At 42.3% G+C, this 13,305-nt stretch overlaps 1 protein-coding gene across 3 annotated transcripts; it reads right to left on the bottom strand.

Moving 5' to 3' along the window:
- Nucleotides 1–361: 361 nt before the first annotated feature.
- LOC100493959 (phospholipid scramblase 1) lies at nucleotides 362–12,862 on the bottom strand. 3 transcript variants are annotated; one of them, XM_004919540.4, is made up of 8 exons: nucleotides 12,551–12,861; nucleotides 12,179–12,231; nucleotides 11,703–11,824; nucleotides 10,824–10,851; nucleotides 9,906–10,063; nucleotides 7,837–7,995; nucleotides 7,489–7,626; nucleotides 362–455 (listed from the first exon to the last, which is right to left on the bottom strand). In XM_004919540.4, exons 2-8 carry the CDS (start codon nucleotides 12,186–12,188, stop codon nucleotides 387–389), a joined length of 684 nt encoding a protein of 227 aa, XP_004919597.1. In that variant the 5' UTR covers nucleotides 12,189–12,231; nucleotides 12,551–12,861; the 3' UTR covers nucleotides 362–386. The 3 variants fall into 3 exon arrangements, with proteins under 3 accessions (XP_004919597.1, XP_004919596.1, XP_004919598.1); XM_004919539.4 differs by having other exon boundaries at nucleotides 12,179–12,429; nucleotides 12,551–12,860; XM_004919541.4 differs by lacking the exon at nucleotides 7,489–7,626 and having other exon boundaries at nucleotides 12,179–12,862.
- Nucleotides 12,863–13,305: the final 443 nt, after the last annotated feature.

The following is a 13,305-nucleotide window of genomic DNA, read 5'->3' as shown; positions in this document are numbered from 1 at the left end:
CCCCTTCTTGTGGAAAAAATGAATGAGGCGAATCCGATACTTTCTCTTGGATACTCTCAGGGGGCAGGGGGGTTGGGGGCAGAAGGAATCCCTGAAGCCTACATTAGGGCAGAGGACCCTGTGAATAAGGGTTGACTAGTAATAAGGTTACATATGCATTGAGGTGGTCTAGGCCGAGGCTATTTACTTAGTAAGCAGTAGTTAGCACAATGGATAGCAATCTATAGTAACATTTATTGGCTGAAGGAGACTTCATTGATATTATTGACATTGACTGCCATAAAGCAATCTGTCCAGAGCTGAACTTTGGATCTGTTTGTATATATATCATGTTGTACCATTCTGTCCCTTATATCATATAAATAACATCCTCCACCAACTCCACCTCAACCACCTCCTCCCTCCGGGTCGGCAGCAGCACATTCTGCTCTGTTAATCTCATCAACCCAGTAGTTCTGCAAACAGAGACAAATATGAGTAATAAAGGGTAAGTAACCTTGGAATTAAAATAACTTACACAATGCTCTCTCCGGCTATACGTGTGAAAATATTGCATCATTTTTAAAAAGCATAATATATATATATTTTTAAATACACTGTATCCTATCTAAACTGATACTTTCACTTTGCACATCGGCTACACGTATCTCTTTTGTTTCTTCTTTTTTGTTTGTGATTTCCTTTAATAACCAGTGGTACATGCAATTATGCTCATTTGTTTTATCTGTGATTTTTACTTTGTGCATTTTTATTTGTTGACATTGGTTACTATGGTGATGACCTGCACCTTTTGGCGCCGTTTTTGCACAGTAGGGTATATAAGGGGTGTGTATGTATTTTTTCTTTTGGTTTGTCCCTGAGGAAGAGCACAGTTTGGTGCTCGAAACGTCGGATTTTTTCAATAAATAATTTTGTTTTTTCTACAAAGTCCCTTTGTGTGCGGTACTCTGTCTGTCTACTAAATTGTTTGACCAGCACCAAGGGCATTTGCTGTATTTGTAGGGTGTGCTCCTCTTTTGTTTTTGTATACATAGCCTGCTGTTTGGCATCTAGGAAGCACCCCAAATTTTTGGCATTTTCGCTGATTTTTTCTGGGCTTTTTATGGTTGCCCATTTAACTTTTCCAAAGACTACATCTTACATCCCCTTTTGGATACAAGGAAGGGATGGCATTTGGCAACACTGATGTGTTTGCTGAACTAGATCTCTCAGGCGAACTATCTTACAGCGCTGAGGATGCGGAGAAACTTTATTTCACGGACACATTGGTATCGGATGGCGGTAAGACCCCCCTAGAGGTGTACCACACATTGTTATCTCTGAAAAAACGTGAAATTGACTTGTTACTTCATGGTACTTATCTATCCTCTTATCACAAACAAAAGCTGATCCCCCGGGGCTTTCGCATTAAAAATATACCTACCTTAGGTAGAAACAACCCTGATTTTTTGAGCAAATGGTGCAAAATTTTGAATAAGTGCTCCTTGGATTTAATTTTGCTAGTGATAGAACAGGTGGGGAAAGACTTGCTACCAGTTAGATCCGATATTGCCACCACAGAGAACCTTTCTCTACCTACTTTAAAACAAGACAAGTCTATAGACTGGTTAAAAAAACTTGACGACAACTTAAAGAAACACAGGGAAGATTTGATTAACTTTAAAGAAAGCAAACTTAATACTGTTAAGAGGGATTATCAGGATCGACGTGTGTATGGGTGGTTATTGGGTCTGACTGACCGTAAACAGAGACCAAGGGTTAGAACCAGGTTCAGCAAAAAACCACATACACTGAGCACTATTGATAGTTCCGGACACTCCTCCGACTCTGACTTGACCACTTCTACTGAACCTAATACTTCCCCTTTTTTAGGGGTATCCACAAGATCCCAGGGACCAAGAAGGGCCACAGAAATAGACGGCCAAGGAGGGGTGGGCACCAAACAAAAACCCCCCAGACAACCCCTCAGTCAGACGACCAAGAAACGGTGATCTTTAATTTATCCAAACACAGTGTATCTGAACAGGAAATGTCTGTTCTATCTAAGGGCATGTCTTTTGTACTCACACACCATGCAGATCCCTTTGAACTTACACAAGATATATTTAAATTTACACGTACTTTAAAACTCAAAGATCATTTCAAAAACTCGAATAGTACACCTATTACTTTATTTAAACCTAAGAGTAATTATATCCCCCCTAACACTCCGGCTTCCATCTCCACTTTCTCTCGTTTACTAATGAAAGACTGTAAAACTCTATGTAATGTACCCGATAAGTCACGTACTACTTACAGTAATCTTTCTAAAGATGAATGGGGTGCCATTAAGACATTGAAGGCAGATAATGACCTCATTATACGCCGGGCTGACAAGGGTGGGGCCATTGTCTTGTTAGACAAACATTACTATCGTACTGAGCTTTTACACCAGTTATCTGACACCACTACATACAGCAACCTAACGAAAGACCCAACTGTCAAGTATAGCCACGAGTTGGGGTCACTACTTCGTCTGGGATTGGATAGTGGCTGGATAGATATGCCTACTTATGAATATTTACTTAGTCCCAACCCTAGAACTCCATTCATCTACACTATCCCTAAAATACACAAGTCTTTGGATAAACCCCCTGGCAGACCAATTATTTCGGCCACAGACTCCTTATGCCAACCAGTAGCTGTATATTTGGACCATTTTTTACAGCCTTTAGTGAAGTCCATGGACTCCTATATACAGGACAGCACTCATTTGATCTCCATGTTACGTACTTTGTCCATTCCTGAAGATTGCACACTAGTCTCTATGGATGTGTCCAGCCTGTACACGATTATTCCACACGATGCTGGGCTAGAAGTGATTCGTACATCACTCACTAATTTTGGTCATTCCAAACCTCCCATTGACTTCTTATGTGCTCTCCTTGATTTTGTATTGACGCATAATTATTTTTTATTTGAGAACAAGTTTTATCTGCAGACCTCTGGCACCGCCATGGGGTCTAATGTTGCCCCCTCATTCGCCAACCTGTTTATGCATCACTATGAACGCACACACATTTATCCCAAAATAGGAACTTCCATACTCTTCTATAAACGCTACATAGATGATTGCTTTTTGATTTGGCAGGGCACTGACTCTGACCTGTCTGACTTTGTTAGTCACTTAAATGACTTACCCAGCCCAGTAAGATTTACAGCTGAGTGGAGTGACAATCACATTCATTTTCTAGATCTAGAGATTTACAAAATTGGGGATCATTTAGGCACCACCCTTTTTCGCAAGCCCACGGATCGTAATACCATCTTACATGCACAGTCGCATCACCCTAGTTCGACCGCAAGGGGGGTCTTGTTCTCTCAGTTTCTTCGGGTTATTAGAAATAACTCTGACCGCAATAAAGCAATATCCCAAGTCGACCAGATGGCTGAGAGATTTTTACAACGTGGCTACAGTCAAAAATTGATACTGGAACAGAAAACCAGAGCCCTAAAGTTTATCCAGGATGACCTTTTAATACCAAAGACTAAAAATTCTGGCAAACAACCCCCACTGATTTTTACCAATACCTTCTCTGCAGAAAGTAAAGACTTACAACAAGCTCTTCTAAACAGATGGGATATTGTCACGTCGGATGTCTCACTACCCTTTTCAGGAATTAAAAAACCTCTTATGGGTTACAGGAGAGCAAAGAATCTGGGTGATATGCTGATGGTTAAGGACCTTAAACCTCCTGAAAAACCCTCCACATGGTTAGGGTTACTACAGAAACCAGGGTGCTTTAAGTGCACTGGTTGCCAGACTTGCAGTGGGATGGTCCAAGGAACTACTTTCAGACATCCACACACGGGCCAAACCTTCAAAATTCGCCACAGACTGACGTGCACTAGCAATTATGTTGTATATCTAGCTTGGTGCCCCTGTGGCCTTGCATATGTTGGCAAAGCTGCCACGGCTTATAGGGACAGAATGAACAATCACCGGTGTGCGATTCGGGCAGGTCTCTCCTCTGGTAGTGCTGATCAACCTGTGGCTAAACACTTTGTGACTGCAAAACATTCTCTCCCTCAATTCAGGCATATGTTGATAGACCACGTCCCCACCCCTAGGAGAGGCGGCAATCGAGATTTAGAATTGCTTAAACTGGAATCCAAATGGATTTTCAGACTGGACACTGTTAATCCACGTGGACTGAATGAAATGCTTCCTCTCTCCATTTTCATCTGACTATGAGTTTGGATACACATGCAACTAATACCTTACCTATATATTTTTATGTATATTTTTCTTTCAGGGCTTTTTGTTTTTTCCCTGACGACTGGTTGATATTATAACTGTGCTCCAATCTATACAGATATCTTAACCTTGTCTTGTTTGTGCTCTATAATTTGTATGTTCGTTTTTCTCCCTAACTCAGTACAGCTTAGATTATTCTTATATTCTATATAGAATATTTCTATTTTACTTGCATAGATATATTTTCACCATTATTGTACATTGTTTGCTACCTAAAGATCACTTAGACCTTCACTTCCAAGTGTCACTATATTTGGTTTCTTTCTTTCTTTTACTTTGATCCTGCAACTTTAGCATGATAGGTTATTTGCCATATGCCCACTATCTATTGTCTAATGGAGATATGCCGTTTCGTTTGAAGCAGTGGACGTGTGGCTCCTAACATATTACTTATTGGGATTGTTTCTCCGTGGCAATTTTTATAGTCGCACATAGTACCCTCTGTCCTACACTCACTGCCTGAATAAATATTTTATAATAAGGTCTGCATTGTTACAGACACTGACTCGGTGCCACCTCTGGCTGCTCAATCAGTAACACCCACATTCGTGTTACTATTACCAGGTTGCACATAGTGCCACTAAGAACAGTGTCCAAAGAGCTGGCATGGAGCAGCACTTAATGCGGTGCAGTTACCAGCCCTCTTAACTATCACTGTTCAGCACCGACAGTGGTGCAATTGATTAGCGCCCATAGTGGTGCAAGTTTGTTTTACCTATTCTGGTTTGAGCAGTGCCCTTAGTCGGCATTTCCTATTGACAACCTTGGCGACACTTACATATGGGCCTCTCAATGGGGCTCCCTGTATGGCGTGAAGTGAATGGTTCATTTGTAGGTACTTCTTTTTTGCGACTTATGCTTTGCTTAACCATTAGTCTAGTAATCCCTTGTAGTAGTGTGATGTTTTTGTTTTTACCTTTTTCGTTTATTCTAGCGCCTGCCGTGTGCTTAATGGGCTTTACATGTTAGGCACGGCTAAGGCGCGCTAGTTCCCACACTCGGTTCAGCTTCAGCCGTTGCTATGGCAACGGCGCCGTGTTTGACTCCACATGATGACGTCACTTATCAGTGTGATAATGATAGTACGTCGGGCGGCATTAACCTCTATGCACAGCAGCGATCTCTCCTAGATAAGAATGGCAGACTTCCCCACCGCTTCTCAGTAAGCCACTAATGATTTTACTTTTCGGTTAGCCCTAAACGATAACTTGTACTTGCTTTTGGTGGGAGTTCTCCTATTTCACTGTTTTACAACATTGTATCCTATCTAAACTGATACTTTCACTTTGCACATCGGCTACACGTATCTCTTTTGTTTCTTCTTTTTTGTTTGTGATTTCCTTTAATAACCAGTGGTACATGCAATTATGCTCATTTGTTTTATCTGTGATTTTTACTTTGTGCATTTTTATTTGTTGACATTGGTTACTATGGTGATGACCTGCACCTTTTGGCGCCGTTTTTGCACAGTAGGGTATATAAGGGGTGTGTATGTATTTTTTCTTTTGGTTTGTCCCTGAGGAAGAGCACAGTTTGGTGCTCGAAACGTCGGATTTTTTCAATAAATAATTTTGTTTTTTCTACAAAGTCCCTTTGTGTGCGGTACTCTGTCTGTCTATTTTTAAATACATGTATTTTTCTAGGGGTACTTCATTAATGTGTTTTCTCTAAATCTTCATTAAATTTATATAGTGCTGGGGAACTTTGCTCAGCCAACAGGTAAACGATCTACATATAACTTCTTTATAAAAGAAGAGAGTTACGTGTAGAGTTAACAATACAATATGGCAGGTCAAATTAATTAAGGGCTATATGGAGCAATAGGAGGAGTTATAGGGAGGGGTATATGGAGCAATAGGAGGAGTTATAGGGAGGGGTTATATGAAGCAATAGGAGGAGTTATAGGGAGGGATTATATGGAGCAATAGGAGGAGTTATAGGGAGGGGTATATGGAGCAATAAAGGGAGTTATATGGAGGGCTATATGGAGCAATAGGAGGAGTTATAGGGAGGGGTTATATGGAGCAATAGGAGGAGTTATAGGGAGGGGTTATATGGAGCAATAGGAGGAGTTATAGGGAGAGGTTATATGGAGCAATAGGAGGAGTTATAGGGGGGGTATATGGAGCAATATGAGGAGTTATAGGAAGGGTTACATGGAGCAATAGGAGGAGTTATAGGGAGGGGTATATGGAGCAATAGGAGGAGTTATAGGGAGGGGTATATGGAGCAATAGGAGGAGTTATAGGGAGGGGTATATGGAGCAATAGGAGGAGTTATAGGGAGGGGTATATGGAGCAATAGGAGGAGTTATAGGGAGGGGTATATGGAGCAATAGGAGGAGTTATAGGGAGGGGTTATATGAAGCAATAGGAGGAGTTATAGGGAGGGGTATATGGAACAATAGGAGGAGTTATAGGGAGGGATATATGGAGCAATAGGAGGAGTTATAGGGAGGGGTATATGGAGCAATAGGAGGAGTTATAGGGAGGGGTATATGGAGCAATAGGAGGAGTTATAGGGAGGGGTTATATGGAGCAATAGGAGGAGTTATAGGGAGGGGTATATGGAGCAATAGGAGGAGTTATAGGGAGGGGTATATGGAGCAATAGGAGGAGTTATAGGGAGGGGTATATGGAGCAATAGGAGGAGTTATAGGGAGGGGTATATGGAGCAATAGGAGGAGTTATAGGGAGGGGTATATGGAGCAATAGGAGGGGTTATAGGGAGGGGTATATGGAGCAATAGGAGGAGTTATAGGGAGGGGTATATGGAGCAATAGGAGGAGTTATAGGGGGGTATATGGAGCAATAGGAGGAGTTATAGGGAGGGGTATATGGAGCAATGGGAGGAGTTATAGGGGGGTATATGGAGCAATAGGAGGAGTTATAGGGAGGGGTATATGGAGCAATAGGAGTTAAACAGAGGGATATGTGGAGCAGTAGGAAGAGTTACAGGAAGAGTTATGTGGCGTAATAGAAAGACATATAGGTAGAGCAATAGGGGGAGTTATAGTAAGTGTTGTATAGAGCAATATTTTGTGTATGGAGCATTACTATAATAGATCAATAAGTTGAGTAAGTGTTAAGGGTTGAATAGAGAGTAAGAGAAATGTATATAGTCACATACAGTAACAAGGAGAAACATAGTGAATTATAAAGTTGGTTATTGAGTGGGGGTGGGAAACTCACCATATAGAGGTAGGTCACAATGATCACAGCTTTCATTTTAGCCTGCAGGTCCCTGGGGAACTGTATACGAACTGGGAAACCCTTTGCTTCAGGCTTCGTTATGCTGCTTACAACATGAGCGCTGCCTATCAGGCCTATCTAATGGCAAAGGAGCATCCGGAATTAAAATGGCATCATATTTTATTATATGTATTTCTTTTGTCATTAGTTAGCCTTTATATTATCAAGCACTTTAATCACAGACAGAATTCTTTGGATTCTGAAGGGCAACTATACCTTCTTTATTTATTGTGCTTTTATAATTGTCTAATATTTGTGTGTAATGGTTTGTGTAAAATGTTTTTGTACCTCAATGGAGTTGTTGCAAAAGGTAGAAAAGCTGATGTCGGATTTGAATAAGGGCTTCCTCTGGCCATCCTGGATGAAGAATTTCAGGCCATCGTAAATAGCTGTATGATTGTGTCTAACAAAGCCAACTGGATGAGGAGGCGGAGCTTCTATCTGCAGCTGGAAAATAATAATGACATTTATGAGGGTTGTTGCCACATATGGGGCCACCCGTGACTGGCCGGCACCCATTACAGTCAGATGTAAAAGCGCGGCCTTTGCTGTAAGAAGTAGGCATGATACATGATGATCTTATGAACCATGGCAAGCTTTATTGAAGGTTTCTCACAGATAGTACAAGGGCAGACCAGAACCAAATGACCAGCGAAGTGTCAGTTACAGACCAGAACCAATTGACCACCAAAGTGTCAGTTACAGACCGGAACCAATTGACCACCAAAGTGTCAGTTACAGACCGGAACCAATTGACCAGCAAAGTGTCATTACAGACTGGAACCAATTGACCAGCAAAGTGTCAGTTACAGACTGAAACCAATTGACCACCAAAGTGTCAGTTTCAGACTGGAACCAACTGACCAGCTAAATGTCAGTTACAGACTGGAACCAAATGACCAGGGAAGTGTCAGTTACAGACCGGAACCAATTGACCAGCAAAGTGTCAGTTACAGACCGGAACCAATTGACCAGAAAAATGTCAGTTACAGACCAGAACCAATTGACCACCAAAGTGTCAGTTACAGACCGGAACCAATTGACCAGCAAAGTGTCATTACAGACTGGAACCAATTGACCAGCAAAGTGTCAGTTACAGACTGAAACCAATTGACCACCAAAGTGTCAGTTTCAGACTGGAACCAACTGACCAGCTAAATGTCAGTTACAGACCGGAACCAAATGACCAGGGAAGTGTCAGTTACAGACCGGAACCAATTGACCAGAAAAATGTCAGTTACAGACCAGAACCAATTGACCAGCAAAGTGTCAGTTACAGACCGGAACCAATTGACCAGCAAAGTGTCAGTTACAGACTGGAACCAATTGACCAGCAAAGTGTCAGTTACAGACCAGAACCAATTGACCAGCAAAGTGTCAGTTACAGACCGGAACCAATTGACCAGCAAAGTGTCAGTTACAGACTGGAACCAATTGACCAGCAACGTGTCAGTTACAGACCAGAACCAATTGACCAGCAAAGTGTCAGTTACAGACTGGAACCAATTGACCAGCAAAGTGTCAGTTACAGACTGGAACCAATTGACTAGCAAAGTGTCAGTTACAAAAATATCTCAGCATGGAAGATTCTCTCTCACCAATATGCTCTCCACGTTTACTCTCTCCCTTCTCTCACAGAAGCCTCCAGTACCCCTACACTCCCTAAAGTGGGCAAGTTTCACTCAAGCAACTCTTGTAGGTCCTCCTCTAACCTACAATCTAAATGTTATTTTCCCTAACTGGCACACTATCGCCTCTGGGGCTCTACCCTAAAATCTCACTCCTCGTTGGGACTCAAGCTGTCCTTACTATCTACCCTATCTAACTCTCACTTCTCAATGAAATAAATCATTATTTTACCTCTTTACACATAGTTGGTAGAAAGCTTTTTAGTCCCTAGGTGGCAATTATAGGTAACGTAAGTGACTACTCTTCCAGAAGACAGCACCGGTACCAAGACACAATCCATAGAGATGGGAGAAAATCTACAAAAATGACTATATATTATATATCTTACTATTGTATATATATACAAAGCTCAGGGGAGTGGAGAAGATGCATGGACCAAATGATAGGAAGTTCAGGCTGCTTTCAGTAGCTCCTCTGTAGCCAGAAAGAGAAACCATAGGAGAGTTGACCAATACCCTTATCAGAACCAATGAACAGCTGACATAGAAACAAAGAGTCATTGATCGCCTGTTTAAGCAGAACAACTGCACAGCAACATGAGCAGTGGGTGGGCTTCATCTACAATTAGATACACAGAAAGGGATTGGAAGGGTCTGAATCACAAGGGTATGATAGAATAAACTGCAGTGCGACCAAAAATAAGTTTTCAGTCTATGAACAGGACTCACCTCCTTGTAGACACTGTAGCCTCCTCTTTCCGGCAATAAATGGGCATGTACAACTTCCTGTCTACAGGGGTCTTCAAACTTGAGTATTAGCGGGGTCCCACAGCACTTCCAGTCCTCGTGTATAGAATATAGGATTCTCCCCCCAGGGCTCTGGATAACTGGATAGAATGTATGTTAGGAACTCAATAAGATCAACCTGTATGGTTTGATAAAAGTGTTGGTGTTGAGGTTTGTACGGAAAAATGTGCATGAAGGCCAATAAAGCAAGGAAGCCAATAAAGCAGCAAAAAAAAACATCAGGCAGCTAAAACCAAAAATTAAAATTAAAAAAATATATGGGTAGGACCCATATTATCAATGGGAGGTAAATTGGTTGACGAGAGCAGGGAAAAGGTAGAGAGAACACAACTGAGGCACCAGATAATTAAGTTTCCATTGAAGGTTACACCAAAGTCTAACAATGTAACTATTGATGCATGGGTGACTGGAAATGTACCCCCAAGGGTCTATAGTGGTACATTCCCTTATACAACTTGTATATAAAGAAAATATATGACTGGGCTGCAATGTTGAACATTGGAGGAGAAAGGCCCTGGTACTTTATTTAGAATGGGAAACTGTAAAGCGCAGTTTTATGGCAAGTTTGAAACTGGTGGAAGAGAAGGTTTGCTATACTGATGGAATATAGGAAGAACTAATGTATGGGGCATGTGGGGGGGGGGTGTTTGGGCCTCAGTTTATGTGAATTGCTATATTCTATATTGAACCTCAGTCGAGACATTTGAAGGACAGAGCCAGGAGATAGATGGAGAATGATACAGACCATCTCTACTCTACGTTCTTCCCTCTCCATGTCCCCTCCTACTCTGTAAGCTCTTCTGAGCAGAGCCATATAGTTTGTATTAGAATAATTCTTACCGTTTCCATCCAATGTTACTTCATCCACCTAAAACAGAAAGGTATGTTTATACTCTCCAACTGGTGTCGTTTCATGGCTTTCTAAAGGGTCGATCCTTTGAGTTAATGGGATATCATATAGACGATGCAAGGCACAATGGCCAACAGAGGCAGAAAGCAGAGGCAATAGGAATACAAGAGTAGAGCAGGGATGGGGGGCAAGAATAGTATAATGGCAATAGCTCTGGGAACATATAGAACAACAGATTGCTAATTTTTTTTCCATGGGCCAGTGCTCCAGTTAAAAGAAAACTGCACCGGCAAACGGAAAAACTATCTTAGTGCTGCACTTGCCCCCCCCCCACACCCGTGACTCCTTTATGACTTCATTCCATGGCAACTGGCGAGAGTTGTTTTACTTAGATCGGTGCAGTTCTTTGACTGGGGACAAAAATTAAGGATTTGTTTCACTGGGGGGTGCCTAACATTTTGGTGCCCCTCAGTAAAAGGGGGTTTACTTGTCCTTTAATGGAGAGATATTATAGGTGAAGTAAAGAGCAGTGATAGACAAGGATAAGATGTGTTGGTCGAAGAGGTGCAGGTAAAACTAAACAGTTTTGGGTGGAATCGTGTAGATCAGTGGTTCTCAACCTTCCTAATGACCCATTAATACAGTTCCTCATGTTGTGGTGACCCCCAACCATAAAATTATTCCTAAGGCCATTGGAAATATGTGTTTTCCGATGGTCTTAGGCGACTCATGTGAAAGGGTCGTTCGACCCCCAAGGGGGTCCCAACCCACAGCTTGAGGACCGCTGGTGTGGATAAAATATTGAGCAGTTTTGGGTGGGGAGATGCAGGTAGTCATGAACTTTGCTTTTAAATTAAAAAGCCACTCACCTCCAGAAGCGGTTCAAGCCCTGGGGGTACGATAGGATGGGGCCCTGAATACTCCTGAGGGGTCCCAGATACACTGTGCCACTGAGGCTGCATCTGGATGGGCATAGCAGGGTCTTGTACATCTGTAAAACATGGAAATGTCCTGCTCATAAGAATAACATGGGATGGGGGGCAAGAAGAATATATTGGCACGAGCTCTGGGAACATACAGGCAGCTCAAAGGGGCAACAAGTGACTGTTGGCAAAAGTCAAAAACAGCAGAGACGGCCACGAGAAAGGCCACAGTGGATATCTCTGAATTATGTTAAACAATTAATCATCTTCCTGTTAAACATAAAATCGACTATAGTAATTAAGTCCCCAGGCTTCTACTATTTATTTTAGTGCCTGGGGCTGTAGTTCATAGCAACATGGCAAGGGCAGATTTAGCAATGACAAGACAAAAAGCACAGACGGAGGGGCTGTGGAACACTTACTGTTGGACATTTCTCACAGGATGAGGAGGAGGAGGAGGTTTCTGGTTTATGACCTAAAATACAAGAGAACACAAAGTAGATCCCCAGGTTGCACGCACTTCGCTAGATAGTGAGTTTCCTGACCGGTGTTTGCAGATGGTCATGGTGTTAAACTGGCTGAGGCAGAGCTCTGTGGCGCATTTGTAGTCAAGTAACTTTCCCCTTGAACAATGGACGGGTTTCTGAGAAGCTTCCAAAAGCCTTGGTCCTACCTATAACCACAGACAGATGCAGCCAAGAGTCAGCCAAGCAGCAACCTCACTTTGGTTACACAATGGTCCACAATGGTCCTTCTGCTGTTTCTGAGAAGCACAAAGCACGACAGATAGATACCTGTTTAGTCAAAGTTCTCGCTCTCCTTGCATAGAAAGCTGGTGTCTCTCCAGTGCTTTAATGGGACACCTAAAAAGAGTTGTGTAACTGCAGGAAACTGTATTTGTAAATAGTCCCAGGGCAGTAGGTGGATGGGTGCGGTCACTTGTCACCAGGTCCAGGGCCTGTTGGGTTTTCTTCTCCAAGAAAAATATGCCAAAGAGACTCCTGATTGATATAGCTTCCACCTGCTCTTACAGACGTACTGTGCTTTACTCTGTGTAATTGTCCATGAAATACCTTCCGTGAACTTCTATTTACCCGTCATTTCACATGACCCTAAGCAAAATGAGTGTTTTATGAAGGTACTGGTTAAACTGGAAATACATGCAGAGATCAGGTTGGGCAGTTCAGCTGTTTTGAACCGAGCTGATCATTCCTCGCATTTTGGGGGAGGAGACTTGCTTGGGGGTGCTGATAATGGCAGGGAGGGGCTTAAGCTGTATATGCAAAATTCTCATGCAAGGAGTCTGACTGGGACAATGGGAGAGCTGGAGGTACTGGCGTTGGAGCGGAAATTTGATGTGATTGGCATTGCTGAAACTTGGTTGAATGAGTCACATGACTGGGCAGTTAATATTGGAGGTTATACATTGTTTTGGGGGGACCGGGGCAATAGAAAAGGAGGAGGAGTGTGTCTGTTCATTAAGCAGGAATTAAAAGCAAATATTTAGTAGGAAGTGATGGTGGTAATCAAGGGAGCAGAAGCCTTATGG

The sequence above is a fragment of the Xenopus tropicalis genome, chromosome 3 (assembly GCF_000004195.4).
Source record: "Xenopus tropicalis strain Nigerian chromosome 3, UCB_Xtro_10.0, whole genome shotgun sequence".
Classification (NCBI taxonomy): Eukaryota; Metazoa; Chordata; class Amphibia; order Anura; family Pipidae; genus Xenopus; species Xenopus tropicalis.
This window is presented reverse-complemented; position numbering and strand designations above follow the sequence as displayed.

Coding starts and splice junctions, on each gene's coding strand:
- LOC100493959 (XM_004919540.4), bottom strand. Junction 7,627..7,836: donor TTTGCAACAACTCCATTGAG/GTACAAAAACAT, acceptor CTTTGCCATTAG/ATAGGCCTGATAGGCAGCGC. Junction 456..7,488: donor TTGTGACCTACCTCTATATG/GTGAGTTTCCCA, acceptor CTCTGTTTGCAG/AACTACTGGGTTGATGAGAT.